Source organism: Cloeon dipterum, chromosome 1, assembly GCF_949628265.1.
Source record: "Cloeon dipterum chromosome 1, ieCloDipt1.1, whole genome shotgun sequence".
NCBI classification, from domain to species: domain Eukaryota; kingdom Metazoa; phylum Arthropoda; class Insecta; order Ephemeroptera; family Baetidae; genus Cloeon; species Cloeon dipterum.
Genome location: NC_088786.1, coordinates 2220361 through 2242971, shown reverse-complemented (window position 1 = coordinate 2242971; position 22611 = coordinate 2220361). Strand labels below are relative to the sequence as shown.

The 22611-nt window shown below is 39.5% G+C and overlaps 6 protein-coding genes across 6 annotated transcripts in view; 2 read left to right on the top strand and 4 right to left on the bottom strand.

The window, feature by feature from the left end:
• The first annotated feature begins 897 nt into the window (after positions 1-897).
• On the top strand, positions 898-3620 carry LOC135934745 (uncharacterized). The gene is made up of 3 exons (XM_065476703.1): positions 898-912; positions 1044-1139; positions 1367-3620. The coding sequence occupies exons 1-3, from the start codon at positions 898-900 to the stop codon at positions 2693-2695; spliced, it is 1440 nt and encodes a 479-aa protein (XP_065332775.1). The 3' UTR covers positions 2696-3620.
• A 2997-nt stretch (positions 3621-6617) lies between these two features.
• Positions 6618-8484, bottom strand: LOC135934744 (uncharacterized). Its single transcript, XM_065476702.1, has 5 exons — positions 8395-8484; positions 7790-8046; positions 7268-7729; positions 6937-7206; positions 6618-6880 (listed from the first exon to the last, which is right to left on the bottom strand). Exons 1-5 carry the CDS (start codon positions 8482-8484, stop codon positions 6622-6624), a joined length of 1338 nt encoding a protein of 445 aa, XP_065332774.1. The 3' UTR covers positions 6618-6621.
• A 1069-nt stretch (positions 8485-9553) lies between these two features.
• LOC135934735 (uncharacterized) lies at positions 9554-11914 on the bottom strand. Its single transcript, XM_065476686.1, has 7 exons — positions 11773-11914; positions 11505-11656; positions 11060-11441; positions 10770-10997; positions 10249-10710; positions 9913-10185; positions 9554-9854 (listed from the first exon to the last, which is right to left on the bottom strand). The coding sequence occupies exons 1-7, from the start codon at positions 11823-11825 to the stop codon at positions 9608-9610; spliced, it is 1797 nt and encodes a 598-aa protein (XP_065332758.1). The 5' UTR covers positions 11826-11914; the 3' UTR covers positions 9554-9607.
• Positions 11915-12347: 433 nt separating this feature from the next.
• On the top strand, positions 12348-13468 carry LOC135944491 (protein FAM210A). Its single transcript, XM_065491482.1, has one exon. The coding sequence runs from the start codon at positions 12523-12525 to the stop codon at positions 13234-13236; it is 714 nt and encodes a 237-aa protein (XP_065347554.1). The 5' UTR covers positions 12348-12522; the 3' UTR covers positions 13237-13468.
• Positions 13469-14292: 824 nt separating this feature from the next.
• LOC135944497 (uncharacterized) lies at positions 14293-15787 on the bottom strand. Its single transcript, XM_065491495.1, has 3 exons — positions 15620-15787; positions 15290-15564; positions 14293-15229 (listed from the first exon to the last, which is right to left on the bottom strand). The coding sequence occupies exons 2-3, from the start codon at positions 15554-15556 to the stop codon at positions 14921-14923; spliced, it is 576 nt and encodes a 191-aa protein (XP_065347567.1). The 5' UTR covers positions 15557-15564; positions 15620-15787; the 3' UTR covers positions 14293-14920.
• Positions 15788-16488: 701 nt separating this feature from the next.
• Positions 16489-22611, bottom strand: part of LOC135944481 (uncharacterized) — a 68098-nt gene continuing 61975 nt past the window's right edge. The window contains exons 4-6 of the mRNA XM_065491470.1: positions 21823-21956; positions 21215-21512; positions 16489-18982 (exon numbers count right to left, since the gene is read on the bottom strand). Coding sequence (XP_065347542.1) covers positions 18876-18982; positions 21215-21512; positions 21823-21956 — 539 coding nt within the window. The 3' untranslated portion in view covers positions 16489-18875. The remainder of the gene's footprint in view (positions 18983-21214; positions 21513-21822; positions 21957-22611) is intronic.

The following is a 22611-nucleotide window of genomic DNA, read 5'->3' as shown; positions in this document are numbered from 1 at the left end:
TCGGTCCAGATATTAGAGATAAACCGATGCTGAATTTCGTAAACAATAAACTCAATGCATGTACATACAATAAACTACATACATAATATAATATTTTGCTACTTATTGCGATATGAGACAGTGCAAAATGCCCTTATTATTTTTATTGGTCTATCTACTTTAAGACTTTTGCTAATGTGGTTTGCATTGCATAACCCGGAGAATTTAATAATTACCAATTAATAGACAAACAAAATCAGAAACAAAAACATTTTAACTATTTCAATCAATATTTAATTTTTCTCTTTTTAGTGCGTGATGATTAGCACTACTTCATATTCAATAAAATCAAAGTCATTACAGCGGAAATTGCAAAGGTTTGGGATTAATAGATGTGTGAATTTTGGGAATTTAGATACAAAAATACCCGACGCGCTGTTTTGTTTTTTTGGTAAAAAAAAAAACTCAAAATAAGTGCGCCGAATTCTAACTAAAAATTTAAAAACCACTCTGATTCCTTGAACAGTTTTAAATAAAACAGGACATGAAATATTAAATATTACAAAATAAGTAAAAAAATGCAGAAGAGGTTTACATTTTAGGGCTTCTATATGCGAGGAAAGTTAAAAATAAAATTAAAAAAGCCACGTTTGGAAAAGAAAAACTATATATACGGTCTACAAGAGCGTTTCCGTGATGCTTTTGGAGCTTTCCCACACAACAATCGTGCATCATCAGGCACTGTTCTTCTCCCGAAGTTATCGTGCGGTAAGCGCCTACTGGTCAATGAGAACACAAGGTCACTTGATGGCCCCTGGTAGGTTTCGTCGCTGTCAGGTAGAATTTTAATTCCCTTCATTTGATTTAGAGACGCCTCAAGAGACACACACTGTATTTGGCTCCATAGAAGGATTCAAAATGCACTTTCTCTGGGTATGTATTTAATATTTTTACAACATAATAATATTATGTTTCTATCAGTCCATTTGTACAATTAATTGCCGAGTAAAATTAACTCACAAGTAATTTTTATTTTCTTTGGTACCTATCATTTTTCATTAAAGGCACTGCAGATCCTCAGCGTGATATCACTTGTTTATTCTGCACAATCTGAGGGCAACAAGCGTGAAAATGAAACTGTTATGGACTCGTTTATTAAGGTATCTCGTGTACACTTTTTTATTTTTCTAAATTAATACACTGGCCTCTCATTTAACCCAAGTTCGTTGGCACGCAGCGACAGATTTTTTTATTCCAATGACTTTTCCGGATTTTCTAATACCTTATATTATAAAAATCTAGTTTTAAGTGCAAATGCAAAGTCATAAAATTGTGTAAGAAAATGACTCTTTAAATATATGGCACACGTCATTAAAATTTGTTGTAGAGTTACGAACCTCTTGCATCAAAGCTGGAGAGCGAGAAGGAGTTGATCGTTATGCTTGGAGACCCATTGGCTGGAAAAAGTACGCTGAGCAAATTTTTGCGCAGAGACAAAACCCTTTCCATCAAAAGAAACGAACAGCGAGAACTAATTTTTGCCGACAACAATGCCACAATCTGCAGCAGCGACAGTTTTACCAAACATTCAATCTACCCAAATATTAATTCGGACGAAGAATACGGAACGACGATCGTGGATTTGCCAGGATTGGACGAGCCGCGCCATGCTGAAATTGATTTCGTCAGCACATTTTTCACTAGAACTATATTTAAGACGACCCGGCAATTGAAAATTGTAATTGTAACTCCAGATGCCAATCTGAAACTGAATTATTACTTGACGGCATTCACGAGTGTTCTAGAAAGAATAATGCGCATCGTTGGGAGAAATCACGTTTCGTTCAAAAATTCCGTCGCTTTGGTATCGACAAAAGTAGATAATTTTTTAACAGATGATGATCAAATTGAGTCGGTTAAAATTTACACAGAGAAAGCGAAAGAGCACTTCCAGCGGCTGCGCGAATCTGAAGGAAACGCAGCGAAAGCTGAGGAAATATCGTGGCAAATAGCATTTTTGTCTTACCTCCTCGAGGGGAACAATTTTGGCATTTTCCGAAGACCATATTGGGAGAGCGGTCCTTGGGACTATCCCGAATTGAAAAAAAATTACGATCGCATGCGGAAGCTTATATTCGAGAAATTGCAGTTTTCAACGCCCTACGTTGACGACTTTAATGCTTCTTTTTCTGCAGCCACCATACAATTGGTTCACGAGAGGCTCATTCCTGACGTGACGGCAAAAATTAAAGAGCTTTCTGCAAACGTTTATGATAGAGCCATCCGCGATTTTGACCAAAGGTTAATGAGGTGGATTCCGCTGGAACATCCAATGATATATAATTTTAAAAAGGCTGCTCTCAACTGTGAATTGTACATAAAAAGCCTTGAAAATATCGGTCACACGTTCGATGAATATCGTGATTATCTCACAGAATTGAATGAAACCTTGTGGGTTGAAATGAAGTTTCAAGTTGGCAAGCTCCATTCCATTTTAGAGATAACAGGACTAGAAAGATTTAAACTCGACACTGATGTATTGCAGCTGTATGGCTACAAAGCGATGATTCTGAATTATGTGGAAAATAAAAGGAAATTTCACACTAGCGTTCTAAACCTTGTAGAGCAACACGCGGAGAGGAATTTCGGCTCGGCACCAGGAGACACATACCCGCACATGGAAAATGTCACTTTAGAGCATTTCAAGGGGACTTAACGCATAGTTAAATAGTTTTGATAAAAATAAGACTTAAGACAAAATTCGAATTACACATAACTGTTATTGAATTAATGTTTATTTGGGAAAAATTTGATAATGGCATTGGCTTTATTCTGTGCGAAAGTTTATTCAGATAGAATGGTCAGCTATAACAGCGGAATTCTAAGAGGAATAACTCATCAGCAGTGTACTATCAAAACAAAATTCATAACCAGCACGCACAGTATTAACTTCGCTGCGAATTCTGAATCAGCGATCTTTAAATTTAAAATAAAGTAACTAGCAACCTGCGTGTGTAATTCCTTGTCTCTTTTATTAATTTCTCTATTCAAAATATTTTTTACCAAAGCATGCGAGAATTGTCAGGGTTCGCCAATTTTGCAATGCGCAAAAATGCATCACTGGTTTTTTGCGCCAACAAAACCAACTGGAAAAACCTACCAGTTTTAGTTTTTCGGAATTTTCCGAATTCAGCTCGGATGAGGTGTTTTGCGAACCCTGAGAATTAATACGCTAAATTATGTTTCCAATTATGAAAAGTTAGAGGTATAGCATGGGCTTGTTTGGAATTTTCGGTTAAAGAGGCAGCCGTGATAAATTATACGGAGCGCCGCTAACAATAATAGAGAGCATGTTGCATAACCAAACAGGGAGCCGCTGCAACCATAGCGCGCGGGCAGGCCGTCCAACTTTTAGCAGTTGTGTGCAATTAATTTTATTTCCCTTTTGGTGCTAGGTTTAAACCGAAGGGATCAGGGATGGAGTGTGTCACATATTCGGCAATCTTTCCGAGTTAATTAGTGGACTCAAAAGCAAAGAATATATGTTTACCGCTCAAACTGTCAAATAATAAGCAATCTAAAAGCATAATCCTTTTTGTCGTCATTATTTGTATGTATTTTCGTGTTTGTAATGAATAAACAAGGGACGAGATGTTATTTTCCTAAATTTTAAGTGTTTATCTTACTTTGAAAACTAATTTAAAACATATTTTTACTGAACAGTGCAATTATATGCTTTCACTACCAATCAAAGGGTGGATTCTATGCACTGACTTTTAATTGTCAGGTTGGCCATTGGAGTAAAAAAGATTACCAAATGTATAAATGTTGAAGGTTCTATAAACAAAATTATTAATATTATGATTGTATATATATATTTGCTCCACGACAAACTCAGTCGGGTATCTAGAGAACATTTTGTTTCTCTCACAGAAGAGAAGATTATTTCAGCGCCCACACATTAGACGCATCGTTCTAAAGCTACAACGATGTACATAAATTTGGTGAGTTATTATTATCATCATCTGTATTTGCTTCTAGTAGGTGCAAAAACTATTAAGTATGATTGTAATCATATAAAGCTTGGATATTTTTTGTCTTACAATACTGAAACATTTTCAGGTTTCTCAGATTATTTGGCCTCTTCTTCTGTCTTCAGTAGCAGCATCAAATTATGAAAATCAGTGGGAATTTCTTGCTCTTGATGGTCTTTTAGAAGTAAGTGTCCTACAAAAATCAATACAGGTTTCATTTGTGAGAAGTATATATATTTTTTCAGTTCATAATGAACACCGGAAAATTAAATTTTTCTAATTTTTATGTTCAAATAGATGGCATTTCTAAAAACAGACCTTCACAACAAAAACAAATCGATCCTCATTCTTGGAGATGGCCGAGAGAGCAGTCTTGGTACATTTTTGCGAGAAGGCACAATTGGCTACATCGGAGAAGCCGTGAACATCGAGGATGCTATTTTTCCAAACTTCTATTTGGACGACGAGTCTGGGTCGTGGATTGTTGACTGGTCTGGATTTGAAGGCAGCCACAGAATCTTTTTTGACTTAACGGCCGGATTCACAACCAAACTAATTTTTGACTCGGCTGATGAGATGATGATTTTAGTTTTACCGTCCTATGGCTATGAGTTCGATGCATCGACACGAAAGCCTTTCATCCTTGTACTGGAAAAATTGCTAGGGGTCATTGGGGAAAACTTAGTTTCGTTCAATGAATCGATATTTTTCATAAACACGCCAATTCTCAATGGTTCACGAACGGACGATGAGAGGCTTCGGTCATTCAGGGCGTTTCTCGGCTCGACTAAAGTCAGGATAAACGCGGATGCAGCGCTTCTTAGTGATGTTTACGTTAAAGACAGGAAAACTTTAAAAAAACAGTTAAATGTGCTTTTCAACAATGTTCTTGACCAATCGGCATTTCATATTTACAAAAGACGAACTCGTAGTTTCAACCATTGGGATGCAACTGAGCTGACGGAAAATCGTAACGAGTTACGAAAGATTTTCTTTGAAAAGGCACAATTCTCACGTGCTAGTGTAGAAAAATACCACGTAATGGTAAGTGAGGAAAGTCGTAATTACGTCAAGACGCACCTGGCGGCATTATTGAATGAGACAAAAATTACGCTCATATATGACGAAATTTCAGACGCTGCATTTACCTACGAAACAAATGAAGGTTTGTTAAACCCGGTTAATTTTGATGACTGTGTTGATGATAATTGGGAGTTGGGGGAAAATACGCATTGTAATGCGTTCCTCAACAAATTTTTAAATATGACACCTGAAATATTCCTCGAATACATCGTATCACTAATGAATGGATCGTTGAACCGTAGATTTAAATTCGAAATAAAAAAACGAGAATATCTGGTAGAGGTAGCTGAGGGCGACCCTGCCGTTGATCAAGAATCTGAAATCCTTGAGACGCTGAAGATGAGAATTTGGAACCGGTTTCATGATTTCGCATTGGAAAAACATAATCAAACTTCATCCTAGCAATGTATTTTACATTGTAGAAATTAACATAAAAATTGAATTTGTGTAATTTTGTATGGTAAATAACAAATCAAAATGCTTAAGTTTGTTTAAATTGTTTCATTTCTGCTTCATATATTATTCTGAAGTTCAAATGTTGATATAGTGAACTTTACTACTGAAGTACAAAATAAAAAAGCGTGATAGGCATTAACGTGCAACTATAAATTCTAGGGAGATAGCTACACGATACTAAGGCATGAAAACAACAATTAATTTCTCAATTTTAGGTGAGAATCAAAAAATATTCTAACCATTTTAATAAAAGGAAAAATTCAAACCTAAAGAGAAATGTATCAACAAATTTCCTTACACTCTCATACTCATATATATGGCTAATACGAAAAATTGCTAGATGTTTTGCTTTTTACTATTTATGCTGCTGTTGAAATTTAAGGGTGGAAACGGAAAGGGAGATTGAGATTGGTGCTCCCCAGTTTTGTCAGGTGGATTAGATTGTTGGTTTGCCGAGCGCAAAAGGATAGCTCACGAGCTGAATGTATGCAGTCCAAAAGCGCAGAGAGATTGAGGCGACGAGCGCCGAGTCCCATGAAAAGTAGCAGTTAGGCCGCGACAGTGCCGAATATTATAGGACCCCATGCCGCGCTCTTTCCGCTCGCGGCATGAGAGGAAGTTGCAGTAGAGAAGAGAGGTAAATCAATCCCCAAATCGCATTGATTATATAATTATTATTATTTACGATCAGCGACAGCGACGATCCACTATCACTACCCACAGTATATTAGCTAAATAATTATTATAGCAAAAAATAAAACGATTGCCTCGTCCCTTGCAGAATTTTTTATTGTTCTATTTTTTAATGGCCCACTTAAAATGTAATGGGATAAGTTGACATATTATTATATTTTGCCACAAATATTACATTTCGATTTAGTCTGCCCAAATTGACGAAAAAATTGTATGCAAAGAAAGAGCTAAAAATAAAAGTATTTTAGCCAAAATTTTCATTCCATATAATTCTGTTAGATCTGCTAATCTGCAAGGAAATGCTAGAGAAAGTATCAGAGATTTTGCCATTTTAACCTACTTTCTCATAAGAATAAGTGTAAAACTAACTTTGAGATCACATGGAACAGCAACGAGAAGCAGGCAAATATTCTGGTATGTCTCCCATCAGGGCGTGGAAATCATCATACGGAGTCATCTTGCCTCTTCTGCTCCACTCTGTATAGCAGAAGTCTTGGTTAAAGTAAGCGCTGTTGCTCTCACTAAAGGTGTGGCATATATTTGTAACATTGCCAATCCATGGGTGCAAGCTACTGCACGCGACCTGAACGCCAAGCTGATCTGTCATGTTTAAAAACCAATGTGGCAACAGCTTCCTGTTAAATTAAACTGCATAAGTTTACTTTTAATTATTCTAGCTTAGAAATTCTACCTCTGGAAACCATGGATTTCGATTCTTCGGAGGTGTGGCGAGCGAATCATTAACGACCTGCCAATATCGCACACTAGGTCCACATTAGCTTGGTAGGCCACTGCATTGAACACTTCCACGTACGTTAGACAGGCCGGGTTTTCAGAGAGAAATCTGGCGATTGATTTCAGCAGGTAGGCGTTTTGCACTTCTAGCACTTTACAGTCCAGCGAGCCCAGCAAAACCATTTGGAAGATGTCGCTGAATAGCTTTAGCCTCTCTATCTCAAGGCTAATAAAAGCTCAAAATTATTACGACTGCGCTTTAAGAAAAAATAATAAATTTTACTCACTTGGTGCACTCTCCACTGAGCTCAAAGCTCTTGACTTTTTTCAAGTGTTTGGGTGTCAGTTTGTACTTTGAACTCGCCACAAGGGGGATGAGATCGTTGGTTCGAAAGTGCTCCAGTTCTGGGCACAGAAACATTACTTTGGAAAGTTTTAAACGTTTGCCTGACTCAAGTAATTCATCTTCGTAAAAATATTCCAGTTTGAGCCTTTTCAGCTGAGGACCGAGTTGCCTGAGCAATTTGTAGATAACTTCGGGACGGCTGCAGTCAATCAAGATGAGTTCTTGCACTCCGCAAGGAACTTTGCAAAGCTTCATGAGCTGGCTATCAGTGCAAACGGCACAAGGGTTGACGACCAGACAAGAATCAACGAAAAGGTTTGACGACCAGTCCACCTTGAGCGGTTTCATCACCTCCACCTGTCGAAGGTTCATTCGTGTATCAGGCAAAACAACGCTCATCATCCTGAAAATTTGTTAAATATTTTTGTTAATTTTAATTTAAAAAAAAATACAAGGAATTTACATGGCATAAGAAGTGAGGACGAAAGAGTTATATATGCTATCAGAGTCGTGTCGGTTGATGTGGATATTTTTCAAGTTGGGCATTCCACCGCTAATAACCAGCAGCAGGTGATAGTAGAATGCGTTGCTGGCCAAAAAGTTTTTGAGAGAAATCTCAATGTCTGTTAGATTTTTCAAATTCACCAGGTAACTAGTTCCAGGATCGCTTGTGAATTTACGGTCGTCTCCGAAAACGCTCAGGTTGATTTTTCTATAAGTCTGCATATTGCATCTTTTGATTTTAAATAAAAGTTAAAATACTTACGTCAAATCAGGCAATTTTTCACTAATCAGTTTCATTGCCTCGTTAGTGATGTAAAAACCAGTTAGGTCCAAAATCCGTAGTGCTGGGAAACTTTGGACGATACGAGTGGCAAAATCCAGGGTAACCGACTTTGAAGCCGAGTAATCGAGAGGACAAGGTGCGGTTATACGCTCCAGTAGACGACAGTTTTTCAAAGCCTCTTCCAAATACCAATCGGGCTCATCGTCCCCCAATACAGTGATGTCAAATACGTTCAAATGGCGGAGTTGGCAGTCTTTATTATACAGAATCAGACGACGAACCATAGAAGAACGCAGGTATTCCTGGTATTCTTTTCCAGCCTCCTCCGCGCTGGTAAAAATGGATGACGACCATCTTCTGCTCTTGTCCATTACTCTTTGCGATACGGATTCCTTCGCTAAGAGTAAATTTTATATTTCAATACTCAGCGGCAGAAATAAATAAAACACCCACAAAAATCTGAAGGCTTAATGAGATCAGATCGTAAAAGTTCCTCCACGTTGTTGATAACGTAATCTAGGCACTTGTCAAACAAGCTTGCTGGAGTAGCAGCTCTGCGCCTTTCATTTCGCAGAGAAGAAATCAACTCTGCTTCAGTTTCTTCGTCTCTGCGGAGGTAAAAAAGGTAAGAGACACTCATTATTTTGCACTTTCTGTAACAAATTTGTTATGTTTTAAAGAATATATTAAATCGATCGCATACCTCGTCGGCATCGCAGATTTTTTTATTTCCTTGCCTTGATGAGTTGCTGCTCACGTATAGTTCTAGCAAACACTCTAATAACCGGGAAAGGTCCCAGTATGCGGAGAATTTTGCTTTCGACTTTTCAACGGGCTACACATTCTCTAAATAATGTTATGAGTTTTAGAATTCTTTGCTAAAAGTGTGAGTTTTTCGACCTAGAAGGCCACAAAAATGGCTAAAAAAACTATCATAGGTTTGATTTCTCAAATTTGCCATGCATATATTTTTCGTAAATTTGTTTCGTACACAGTTATATTAAAATTTAACTGTTTTTATCTATAGAGACAAAAAAGAATCTCTGTGGTAAATATAATTCGAGTTAATTAAAGACACTATTTTCCAGTTCTTTTGTTTTCCAGAGCTTAAAATTCTACTTTTTATTTCTTACATTCACTTATAACACAATGTTGCTGCTACATTCAAAATTAACCACGAAATTACAAGTTCTTAAGCTTAAAAATTTTGTCCTATTTTATCACCCACATTTATTTTGCATGGAAGAATCAAATATATTGCATCACCGAGTACTACTGATCACTCATTGATTTTAGACTGATCTTTCCTCTTCTCCCGATTGAAATAATTATATTATGATCCCTTCTTTTGATGATGTAGGGTTTGATCCGCAATGAACATAAATTTGAATCGTAGTAAATCATTTAGCTGAATTGCGATTCAAATATTAAATGGAACAATGAGAGAGTCACTTGTTTGAACACTAAACGCATTTGAGATTTAAGCTACACACGTCACAATTCATAACTCATTCCTACGTACGTCAATAACTTGTAATATGGCACGAGCTCTGGAAAAAACCTCTGGAAAAACGGACTTATCAAGGGTGATTTGTTGCTGACAAACACGTCGCTGTTGCTTGTGCTGAATATGTGGATGGGGTTGAGCTTCATGTTTCCAATATACAAGAAATCGGATTTGCATTCGACCTGCACGCCCAGCTCATATGCCATCAGCAGGAACCAGTGAGGCAGACTGTCCCTGATACAAATCAAATTTTCAGCTTAAATCAGGCGGGATCGGAGTTCGGTATACTGACCAGCAGGCGCCGTGGATTTCAATTCTGCGGAAAAATGGCGAGCGTATCATCAGCAGCTTCCCAATGGAGCAGATGTCTGTCAGCAACTCTTTTCTATTGACAACAGCGTTGAAAACCTCCACCTGAGACAGACAGTCGGAATTGTTGGCAAGAAATGTGGCGGTTTCCCTTAGCAGGTAAGCATTCTGCAGTTCTAGAATTTTGTACTTTTTCGAGCCTTTGAGAACCATTTGGAAGAGACTGATGAACGGCAATAGACTGTCATCACTTCGTCTGACAATGAGAACATTATATTTTTAATTAAATACACGACTATTTTTGAAAAACAGCCCTTACATCGTATTTTCTCCCTCCAGTTCAAAGCTCTTGAAGTTGGAAAAGTACTCTGGTTTCAAGTTGAACGTGGATACGATTGCCATTTGCATGGTAGAATTGGTGGAAAAGTGCTCCAGTTTTGGGCACAGCGATACGACTTTGTAGAGGTCGAGAGTTCCGGGCAGCACGAAGCCAACATTTCCGAGATATTCTGAGATTTTGAGCCTCTTCAATTTAGGGCCGAGCTTTTCAAGCAACTTGTAGAGCAGATCAGGGTCGTCAGGGTCTAAGAGAATAAGTTCGGACACGCCACAGGGTATGCCGCAGGAGTGGCTGTTTACTTGGATGTTGTTGGGCTTTGGGTGCACAATCAGCGTGTCCACGTGGATGTTGCTGGGCCACTGAGGCAACATCAACTCCGTGACACTGGCCTGATGCAGTAACATCTTCCTCTTGATCTCAGGGTGGCAAATGCTTAACAGCCTGCGAGAGAGAGAACAAAAAGTAAAGGTTCGGCGCTGATGACAATTAGGGCATTTTACATTGCGAAGTCCGTGCTGACGTATCTCGACTCGACAAAGTTGTTGATGTGTAAGCGCTGCAAGTTGGGAAATTTGCTCCCAATAGCCATCATCAATCTCGTGAAAAAGTAAAATTCCTCGACGTAATTTTTAAAATAGAGCTCTAGGTCGGCCAACTTTTTCATTCCCAGCAAATAAAAAGTGCCAACCTCGCTAAATTTTTCCGTAGTTATGCTCAGGTTAATTTTCCTAGAAGGCGTACGATTTAAAAATTAGAGCGTTAAAACCGAAAGCGAAACGCATGCACTTACTGCAAATTAGGGAGATTTTTACTTATAAATTTTATAGCTGTGTCAGTGGCATAAAATCCCACCAAGTTTAGTGTCTTCAGTCTCTTCCACGAAAAGGCGATTGTTTGCGCCAACTCCAGGGTCTTCCTTTTCGAAGCGGTGGGCATGAGTGGGCAAGGGGCAGACACGTGCTCTAGCTTTGGACAGTTCCTCAGCGCCAGTCGGAAAATGTGTTTGCACGCGTTCATGTTCATTTTGGCCATGTTCAGAATGTCTAGCTTTTGGAGACTGCTATTCGGAAAACCAACCACCAGTGTGCACAAATCAAAATTTCTGTTTAAATTTTCAACACGGTCATCACTTCTTTTGCACATATCAAGCAGTTTACACAAGAGGGTATTCGCTGGGGAAATAAATAGCAAAAAATTGGATTAAATTCAAAGCATCTTTAAAGCAGGCAACTCACGCAAGTTTCCATAGCCATTGCCAGGAAGTTTGGCTACCAGATGTACATTCTTGTAAACAGTCTCCAAGCTCAGGTCAAGCAGCTTGAGTATCCTTGACCTTTTCTTTCTCAAGCCCAATTCTAAAATTTTGGCAACAACTTCCTCGCAATTCCTGTAATAATAATCCTCAAACTTTACGTCGTGGAATCAACATTAAAATATTGTAGAGTTTTTCGAGAAATATAATTTTAATAAATATGTTACAATAAATCACAAATATAAACTCACCTGATATTTTCAAAATCATGCATTGATCGAGAGTCTTCAACTTCATCCCTCATGGTTTTAATTATTTTGCCCTCAATTCCAAATCTCCAATCACTTTGGAAGCAATTTCTTTAAGGTATACCGCCAAGCAAAATTGCAGGAATTCACCTGGCGGTCTCTGCAGCTTGATTGACTAACCGAAATGTGTCAACCCAGCCCACATTGAATTCCGAGAATTTTTTCTGTCTAACATTCCGCTTCAAATTTCCCAAATTTCGATCATTTATTGGAATGATGTGCGTTTTTTTTAATAAACGAAACATCCTGCAATCAAGTGCATAGGCAACCAGCTGGACGTCACTGTTACGCGGGTTGCATATCGGTCACAGTTGAGATTTTTTGCTGCAGGCCGCGCGAAGCCACGAACTATTCGCACCAAAATTAGGTTGTGACAAAAGCCACGAATCTCAGATGATGTTTTCACCCCATTTAGAGAGAATTCGTTATATTTGTAACAATAAAAAATATGAATAATATCAACGCAGCGATAATATTTTTCGCGCCAGCTGGCATTGAGTAATCAGTGGGCACGCCCCCTTTGGCAGCTAGCATGCCTCCCTGCTCGACTTGACGGACGTGACCGCTGATCAAGGCGATTCGGCCTAGTTTTTCGGCGTAGATACGACTACGTCTGGTCCAGAGGCGACTTTCGACCAGCTCGGGAGATGCAGCAACGCAGTTAGCCGCTCCTGAGACGCCAGAAAAGCGGCCATGCTTGCCCAAAGGCTGATCCGCAGGGCCGGCCGCCCACTGCTGCGGACTTTTTCTGCTCGGCAGGGCTTCGTCCGTCCACTCGCACCTGCCTCTCAAATTTTCAATTTCCAGACTGAAAAGCAGAATGCACGGACGACGAACCCGATTATCGTGAGCAGATACTTCAGCAAGCAGACCAAAAAGGAGGCGGAACGGGCGGAACAGACTGAAAATAAGGACGCGGCTGAGGTCGAGGTCGAAAAAAAGCTGTCGTTGTTTCAGAAGTTCAAACAGATGTACAAAGAGTACTGGTACGTTCTTCTGCCCGTGCACGTGGCTACGTCGGCCGTGTGGGTCGGCTGCTTCTACTACATCGTGCGGAGCGGCGTCGACGTGCCTGCCCTTCTTCACACGCTGCACTTCCCGGACAAGGCGCTCGACTTCATCAAGAACAACTCGAGCACCGGCCACCTGGCCGTCGTGTACGCCATGTACAAGGTGGCGACGCCGGCCAGGTACTTTGTCACCGTGGGTGGCACCACCTTGGCCATCAACAAGCTCAAGGCGATGGGCTACATCAAGCCCATGCCCAACCGGGAGCAACTCAAGGAAATGTATCAAGAACAAAGAGACAACTTGAAAGAACGTTACCAGGAGAGGAGAGACAGTTTCAAGGACAACATGCAAGAGAGAAAGGATAACTTGATGCAAAAATTGCAGAAGAAGCAGTGACACTGTTCCATGAAAGTGCTTATTAAGATTTTTGCTAATTTGTTGCTCGACTCTGCTGTATTCTTTTGTCCTTATTTTATTTTTAGTTAAATATGAATCTGATAAGAAGCCGTCGTGCCAATCAAACGTATATTGTGCGCAATTTGTTAGGGTTGACTTTGTTGTTGACGTTCGTTCTCTAGTGAGTGCACAAATAATCTAAAAATAATAAACATCCTTGGTGTTACTAAAATTGTATTTAGTTTTATTTTTATACATTTCGGGTTGAAACAGTTGCATTCTGATTTAGAAAATGTGTTTAAAATTGGTCCTATGACAAGTCTGAACTTTGCAGAAAATTTATTAGAGCTGGATTTTTGTTTTCAAGAAATTCCACTTAAAAAGTAAAGACAGTAGGACTTTCAAATTTTATTATTCTTGCTACTCCAAACCATCAGAATTGTTAAAGTACCCTTTATTGGACACGTCTCAATCTCACCTGGCCAGCTTTAGGGTTTAGAGGTGCCTACCCTCCACCTCTAAGTTGCTATACTTCAACCCCCTTGAAAAAAGTAGCTCTGAATTTTTGAATTAATTTCCATTTAATTTTAAAACTGTTCTGGATAATTTAAAATATTTTTAAGCCCATGAAATATTTTTATCAAAATTGTAGCAATGGGGTTGAAAGGGGATGGGTTAAACACCCCCTAAGTACTTAGCTAGTCGGTGGAGGTCGAGACGAGTCTAACGATGGTTAGTTTTTGCGATTGCGAGGGTTAGAACCCGAGATTTGGAGGTGCAAAGAAACCAAAAATCGATAAATGTTATGTTTTCTTGAAGGGAAAAATCTCGAAATTAAAAATAACACCACTGAAATTTCCTGCCTGTGTTTTTGCTGCGGGCTAGAAAAACAAAAACAGGAACAATCTGTTGATATATATTTAAAATCCAATGTCCGGTCCTGTTCCGTGTGAAAAACAAAAAGAACCGGATTCCGGTTTCCTATTTTGGGACACGCTCTAAATTCAACTCTTCAATAATGTTTCTGGGAAATTTAGGAAATAATGAAATCCAAAATTAAAATTCGTTAGAGAACATAATTTAATCAGCTGGCACTATGGCATTATACAATGAAAACAACCGAATTGAAGTTTCGAGCAATTTTCTACGAGATAATTCATAGACATATGTGATAAAAAAATAAAAATTGGAATATTTGCGAAAGCTTCTTTGTGTTCACGTTCACACCGCAATCTTTCAGTTTTAAGGCACTTCCATTGGGATTTTTTATTTTTTTCCTGCTGCTGTGCAATCAGCCCTTAAAATAAAACGATTTCTTTTTATGATTTCATGACAAAAATTCCAGCAAATCGCCTTAGAATCGTGAAAAACAATATTTTGAAGTAAAAAATCTTCCCAGACATTTCTATGGACTGATTTTAGTTTCAAACGCATTAAAAGAAATAATTTCAAGAGAAGAATGCACATAGTAGCAGGCTAGCTTAAAATCTTAGCGGAAGTGCATTAAAATCAAAAGTAACTGCTGGTGCCATCTATTAACGGCTTCAAACAACAAGGGGCTTTTGCCAATTTTATTCAATTAATTTTTCGGATGGTGAATTGACTGAAATAGCCATCCTTGAGACTGCGTTGTAATTGGAATGGACCCACTGTTACCCGAAATTAATTATAGATCAGACAGAGATCAGTAGAACTCTTCCTTGTCTGGATCAAAATTGATTAATTCGTGTGGAATATCCAAATTGGAAATTAGTATCTTCATAGTGAGCAACTTGTTAGCCTGCTCGGAATTCTTGTGCAACGTTTCAAGCAGGTCTTGCAGAGCCTGTTGGCATCCATTCCTCCAAAGGGACGTCAAGGTAGTCAGTCTATCTTTCTCAATCTGCAAAGGGTGAACTCCTTTTTTCAAAAGTTCAATAAACTCCTTTTTCTTCAACACAGATTCCTCCAGTTCATCCAAAGCGCGTTTGTCCTCATTTTCACTTGGTTTGACCTGACAAGAAGGTGGCAAAAGTAATAATATATTAAATCGGATGAAATTAAACCATCGCACTTCATTTTTGTGAGCATCTGAAGGCCTCTCAACTCTGGTGACGCAAAGTCCTCTACTCCTGCGAGGGACAGTTCGCTTTGGAGTTGCGTTCTCATGAGTTTCAGTTGCCTTCTTCGCACAGGGTGCATCTTCAGGACTGGGGGCTTTGTTAATCAAGGGTGTTCCGATGCTGGAACGTCTCTTGAGTCCCATGCGACGGCAAGAGGTGAGGAAGGGCGACTTGGAGGGACCCAGCTGAGTAGGAGTGCCTGATCCACCTGACGACATCCTCAAAACTGCAATTTACAATATTATTGATCAAATTTAAGCCGAGTTATGAAAAACCAATACCCTTTAATATAGATAAATTGACAGGTTCAGCCCATTGCTCAGGTTTCTGTGTCAAAATCGTCAAAATGCACAGTTAGAGCAGTCAGGTGCAAGAGATGGGTTGACTGAAATAAAAATATAGTAATAATCGAACGTAGAAGGCGCAAGTTTGTTTTGTTTTGGGAGGCAACTACGACTTCTCCTTTCGTCAGCTGTTTTCGGTGGAACACCGGCAACCGGCAGCGCCAAAATACCGTAACTACCGGCCTATCGAATTCAACCGATATTCATTGCGAAACATTTTACTGCATTTTGGCGGCAGGCCTAATTAATATTGATTCGCCAATTTTATGACTCCAAGTCTAATCGTTTCTGTTTTCATTGCCAGCAGACTGGCCTAATTGATTGCCTCACGGAAAATTAATTCTTTCTAAATATCTATGAGGTTAGAAAATTCCCATTCCCCAGGCTGCCTTTACATTTTAAAGAAAATCGGTTCAAAAGTTTGCATAATGTTAATCAATCATTGCGTGTTTCACGATTATTTTTCACATGGTTTATTCCTCAAAATTTGCTAACTATCGGATAGATCGCAACGAAAGGAAACAAATTCAAGCGAAAAATCAATTAATTTTACGATAATTTTGGCATAATCTGAAATTAAACTGTTTCTCAGTCCTGATTTCATAGAGAAACACTTATGCTTTATAATTTCCCAAAGAACTACTTGTTATTATTCAACTATGACGGTTGAAAAAATTATTTAATTGAATCATTATTAGTCATTATTTTTATTAATCTACATTTTGACGGTATAAACGTTAGGTAAAATGCTACACTCTTAGGAGATAATTTTGCAGATATATCAGCAAAAATGAAACACTAATCAATAATATGCATATGTACAGTAATTTTTCTTGATCCGTTTTATTAGATGCAGTACTTTCGATATTACATTCTAATTTTTCATTTTTACAATAAAACATTTAAATACATTATATTATGCTTGTTCAACTGCTTTGTAAGCAAACTTCCAGACAGTAAAATATTTTAAAAACAAATATACAATAGAAAACATTGCCTTTTTGAATAATTGTAAAAAGCAGGAATGCCCAAAGTAAAATTATTTGAAATATTACGGCTTAAATTTTGTATAATTGTCTGATAGAAAAACTGAGCTCACAATCACAAAATAAAGAGATGCGACGACCGCGTGGAAGAGCATAAAAATGGAATAAAAACACTGATAAAATCATAAAACAAAGTTGGAAATCGCTAATTATCTCCATCTCATCTTCTTTCTTCTTTGTTTAATATCACAGACACAAATTGAGTTGCAGCACAGAATGTTTTCATTACATTTTGCCATTCGAAATCCACCACTTGAGACTTTTGTGATTAAGCCACGAGATCACACTTTCAAGAGCTTTTTCCTCTTCCTTGTTTTTTTCCGTTTTTCTCTGAAATATCAGAATATGCATAATACTTTGTCAACAACAGGGATCGAAACTCAACGACAAAGAGATTCATATTTCAATGAAAAATCACAAAAAGCTTGTTTTTCTTATTCCCTGATCAGCACTATAGAGTAGATCGTCGGAAAGCCAGCTCCGCAGAATTGCACTAACCGATCGCACAGCAGGAACAGCAAAGTTTGCGCCACCATCACTGGCAGTTAATCAAATCCGCGGAGCATTGATCAGAAAAAGAGATTACATTTTATACGTTTACTATTTATTCAAAAATTATTTATGCCCGCTGTCCATTTTGCAGCAAATATTTTATCTCTCATATGCATGGAACGCTGCCATTTCCCAGCATTTTTTTTTAATTTATGTGTCCGTCTCTTTTTTCGTGCATAGAATTTTTAATTGAAAAATATGTGCGCAGGAAAGTGCATTGTTTTTTATTTCCAATATAATTATCAACGCGCTGCATTTCAGTGATTAATCTTGCATTATTTGCATATCATAATATGCGAGATGAAAAATGGCACAAAACGGTTCTCAGCGGCGCACAAATCAGTTTCAGCTCGCCAACGACAGCGGTTTTCAACGTTAGAGTATTGCATTTAATTAATGGATGCCGCTAATTAATTACCTGCCGGGAGAGCAGAGTGCAGCCGCGACCGCTCTAGCTAGCTGCTGCCAGTGCGTGCTCCACTTTTTCAACAGTTTAAAAATGCACAACTAAAAATTATACATGAAAGCTTGGAGTTTTTGCCCTTCAAGATCGTTTGGAAATCTGCTACGACTCTTTATAAATACACAACCAATTTTTTTATGTATACGCACAAAAAACTTTAAGAAGGAATTTTGGGCCGCGTCATCAATATTTTTAATAAATAGACCTAACCCTTTCCCTTTCATATCACCGTCTTTATAATTTTGGTGGTGTTGGGCCAAAGAATATTCAACATTTTGAGCACTTTCCCGGATTTTTCTGCAGGACAGAAATGCAAAAACTGGATACCATTTAACTCGTCTTGATACCACCTGACGAGCCAAAGAGGTTTCAGGGTGGTAACCCCGCCCTTTTTCATCCCTCTTTCGCCCCTCATCTCAACGGAATTAATTAATTTCTCCGTTGCTGGCCCTGGATGTTTGAAATCACCTTAAATATGAATTTAAACACCCTCCCTCGTTAACCCCTTAAAAAAATACTGTGTGGCATTGCGATAACACATTCGCAGTATTTAATTATAAAAAAATACAGAGTGCAAAACCAATTCTCTGCTTCGAGAACTAAAATCTTGTGCTTAATTAATATTAATTAACTTCCATTCAATTAGTTTGAAGGATTTTAAAGGGAATAAAAATGCAGAACGGACAAAAAGGAACCTCAGTCACAAAAGAATGAAAAGAAAATGCAATATTTCTCGTAAAGCACTACGAGTGAAATGAGGGCTAGAAAAATGGCACTAATTTAACTGTTGGCGAATAATGATGTCGCCATCAGTGCGTTGACGTCACGATTTCCAAGCATAGCAAAAGGGCAAAAACGACGGCGAAAACGGCAATTCGCGAAATGCGTTCTCTCGCTCGCACCAAGTTGGTTGCAAAGTTTCTGCGCGTGGAAAACACGAATGGGGCGTCCAAATGATAATGCGTTCGTTCTCTCCCGGCGGCGAAAGAAAAGTGCGCTGCGCTGCCAACCCACGGATCCTGAGGGCTGCATACCTGGCGCGCGCGCGAATCGTACTGTTTTATTAGTTGGGAATCGGCGCAACAACACATCTGCGGATGATTTAGCGGTCGTCGAGCTGCTGGCAAGCAATTCATCTGCTCGCCAGCAGCAACGCCAGTAGACTCCACGGAGCCGTCGCCGCCCACGCCGCCGCACCGCCAGACGCCATCGTCTCGTCCACGCTGCGCTGGTGCTCCTCTGCAAAACAACGGCACAAATCAGAATGACTCATCAGGTAGATTAAACAAACTAAAAATTGAACATAATTTTGTTTTGCTAGCAGAGAAAGTGGAATCCACCCAGGAAAAAAATTTGTAAATGCTTATTATTTTTGATGACACCCACCCCCGAAACAGGGGATGAGTTCCAACCCCCAAATGCTACATTTCAAAAATCTTAATAAGTCATGATAAATAAAATCAGGGCAAAATCAAGCAAATTTCAGGATGCTAAATTACGATAAAAAATTTCTACATTAAATGGAGCACATTTTTTGACATTTTTAATCTTTGAAAACTTTTGTCCTTCGACAAGTGGTGATATTTTCAACTTATCAATCACGTTTTGCGACTTTGACCTTTGGCTTACAAGTTGGTCAATGATCAAAAATTGTTAATCGTGTCATGAACTAATTTTAGACACCAAAAATTCAAATTTATCTCAACCAAAAGCTAAGTTACGACCGATTGGAAAACCCGATTTTTGCAAATTAATCCCAAAAAATCGCAAACTTTGATCCCCTGTTAATGTAGAGTTCAACTAGGGCAACACCTCCAAAAAATTACACCAAGATCTGAAGACTCAAGCGCCTTTATTTGGAACCTACCCTTTTCATTTTATTACATTAGGGATGCTTGTATTTCGAGCATTTGTGTTTAGTGGTTTATCCTCTCAATCTCAGATTAAAATGTTTGCAGAACATGCGGGACGGCCGAGGAGTAGCATGGTTTGGATTTGTTGCAAAACAAAGCAAAACCCGACAAAATCCACAGCGAAAATTCCGCCGCATATATTGTGGAGTTCAAAGAAAAATTAGGCTAGCGTTTGATGAAGGCCGAAATAAAAATGCGTGCAGTGAAATTTTAAAACGAAAAATTTGCTGCCTTTTTGTTTGGAAGGCTAGTCAGAGTACAAAGGCGGTGCTTTTGTCAGGCAATCCGCCCGCGCAGCATTAAAAATTCATGCTGCTACTTTCATTCTGGGCCACACTCGCCAAAGCCGACAAAGAGAGGTCACATGTGACCTGCTTCGCTGGTTAGACACCCCACGAATTCCAGGTCGAAGCGTCGCCAGTCACAGAGCGTTGTTATGCGCCCGCCGCGTGTGTGATGTGTGATGGAATTAATTTTCTCGCGCTTGCAATAATTACGTCAATCATGCCGCCGTAGTAATTTAATATGAACGGCCGCCGCGGCGCGAGTGAAATTTTATACGCGTGCGATGCAACTCTCATTATGTTGCGAGGAATTTTTAATAAAACTGCAAAAGTAATCAACAAAAAAGCAGCGTATTATTTAGTCTGTTTCGTCAAGAGAAATTTACGCAGAATGCGACGCACAGAGAGGCAGAAAATTGCACAAATTACTCTTATTTAGCACCGTCTTTGACGTATTTTCTGAGCACACCAATCGATTCTTGAGGGTCGAATTCGGTAAAGTGGACATTTTTTCCGACCAAAAAGTCGAGCGCGACGTGCGTCGCACAAGTATAACCTTTTTCCCGCCAAAACAAGATGAATGCGAGAAGTGCGCATGGAAGTCATTCGTTCAAGTGCTCAAACCAGCTATTACGCATGCGCTCTTCTCGCATATACGTTCATATCGTTTTGGCGGGAAAAAGTTCAACTTGTGCTAGCACGTCGCGCTCGACTTTTTGGTCGGAAAAAATGTCCACTTTACCGAATTCGACCCTCAAGAATCGATTGGTGTGCTCACAAACTTCGTCAAAGACGGTCTTTCATAAAATGAAAATAATCGATTTTGTTTAAATTTTATTTTTTCTAATCTATATTGGTGGCTACACTTTATTGAAGTTACTTTTTTGCAAATTAAGGATGTTGCAAGCCGCGGGTTTCCTTCCATTGATGCACCGAGCGCTGGCAGGGGACGATAAGTTGAAGCTCAGGTGGTACGTTTCGTTTTGAATTGGGGCCGCGCAGCGAATGCGTTTAAAAATTCACGGGCAGCTGCAGTTGACCGCAATTTTATGCTCGCTAATAAAACTGTGTGCGCAGCCAATTTTGTACGCTTTAATTTCTGGCTGTGCACATACATAAAAAGCAGGCCCGCACAGTTTTACAGCCATCGAAATACGTGCGCCACAAAAGCTCGTAAAAGGCAAATCAGCTGCGAAAAATTGGCACGCCGTGCCTCAAAGAAGCTCATTTGCATATGTGTTGCGAGGGAAGAAAGAGTGTGTGTTGCTTTTTACCTGGCAGCTTATTCATTTCTGGCCACCGGCGGTTCGTGTCCCTGAAGTCCTTGTCGAGGACGTCATTGCCGTAGGTTGGGCTCGGGGTGGCCGGCTGCGGCGGCCTCGGCTTTTCCTCCTCGATGCTTTTCTCCGTGCTCTGCCAATAGAGGTTGCCTATGCTGGCCGAGCACCGGATTTTGAGCCGTCCCGACGTAAAGTGGCGCGGCTCGACTAAAAATCGCAGCCCCAGAGTCGACGTCTCTTTTTCGTGCTGCTCTTTGATCCTCGGGTACCTGATCAGCTGGCTGTTTTTGGCCTGCAAAACCGCAACGCTTACACCAAAGTTTACAGTTTATCCCGAAAGGCCGCTTTTTGTTTTGCTATATACGCGCCGCTTAAAATCGTCAAGCGGCTATGAAAATTCTCATTTCGCTCTATTTAGAAAGGAAAATATTTTAGGTCGGCCAGTATGACTTTTTTAATCTTCAAGCAAGGATTTACTCGATTTGCGAGTGATTTGTTGGTCTGCTTTTTTTGTATGGCATAACTTTGGTTACTTAAGTTAATAACGGTTCAAGTGTCTGTGAGTTATTTGTTCCCAGTGGGCGGTGGAGCAAAGTTTTTACCAAGTGTCCGTTGATGATCCAAGTGAGATTAGCCGCCGGCCTCGAGTTGTGTGATGAGCAATTTCCGTGCAAAGTTTCGTCTGGACGATATCTCGACTTGATGTTGGTGATTTGCGGCTGCTTCACCGGCAGATCTGCAACAGACGTTCCCCTCGCTAAAAGAAGCTTTGATTTTGCGAGAGGGCTCGAGGGCGAAAAGCCGCTCACTCATCAGTTAAGTGATTTTTTGCCCTCAGCACGCTCAGCCTCTTTCAAATCGCTGCGGCACATTTTTCAATATCACAACCAGAACAAGCAAGCAAAAGCCGTCTGTCTGCCTCTCCAAAAGGAAATGGATATATGAATAAATTTCTTTGTATAACGGTCTTATCTGTTTCTAAAGAGAAAAATCGGCGAGCTTTAGCTTTCATAGCTTATTGCAAATTGACATTATGAGCTCACCAAAAAGCACCACCGAGCGCCCAATGTTGTCATTTTTTCGCCTCCCCGATTGAAACGTCAGAAATTTGTGCCTATAAGGCCGCTGGGAAGGTGCGGAAAAGAGCTAGAGTGGCGAGTTTAAGCAGCCCGTTGAGCTATTTGAGCATTTCGAGTCGCTTAATTAACCACATTTTGCCATTTCCGATATTGGGTAGCTTTGACATTCCTGAGAATGCCTGAACAATGCGAGCCAACGGGCAGGTTTTTTGACAGTCTTTTGATCAAAAATTTCAAAGTTCAAACATTTTAGTCTGCATAATCTTTACACATACCGTTCAGCGTGTAAAATTTTTATGTCGAGTTAAGAAA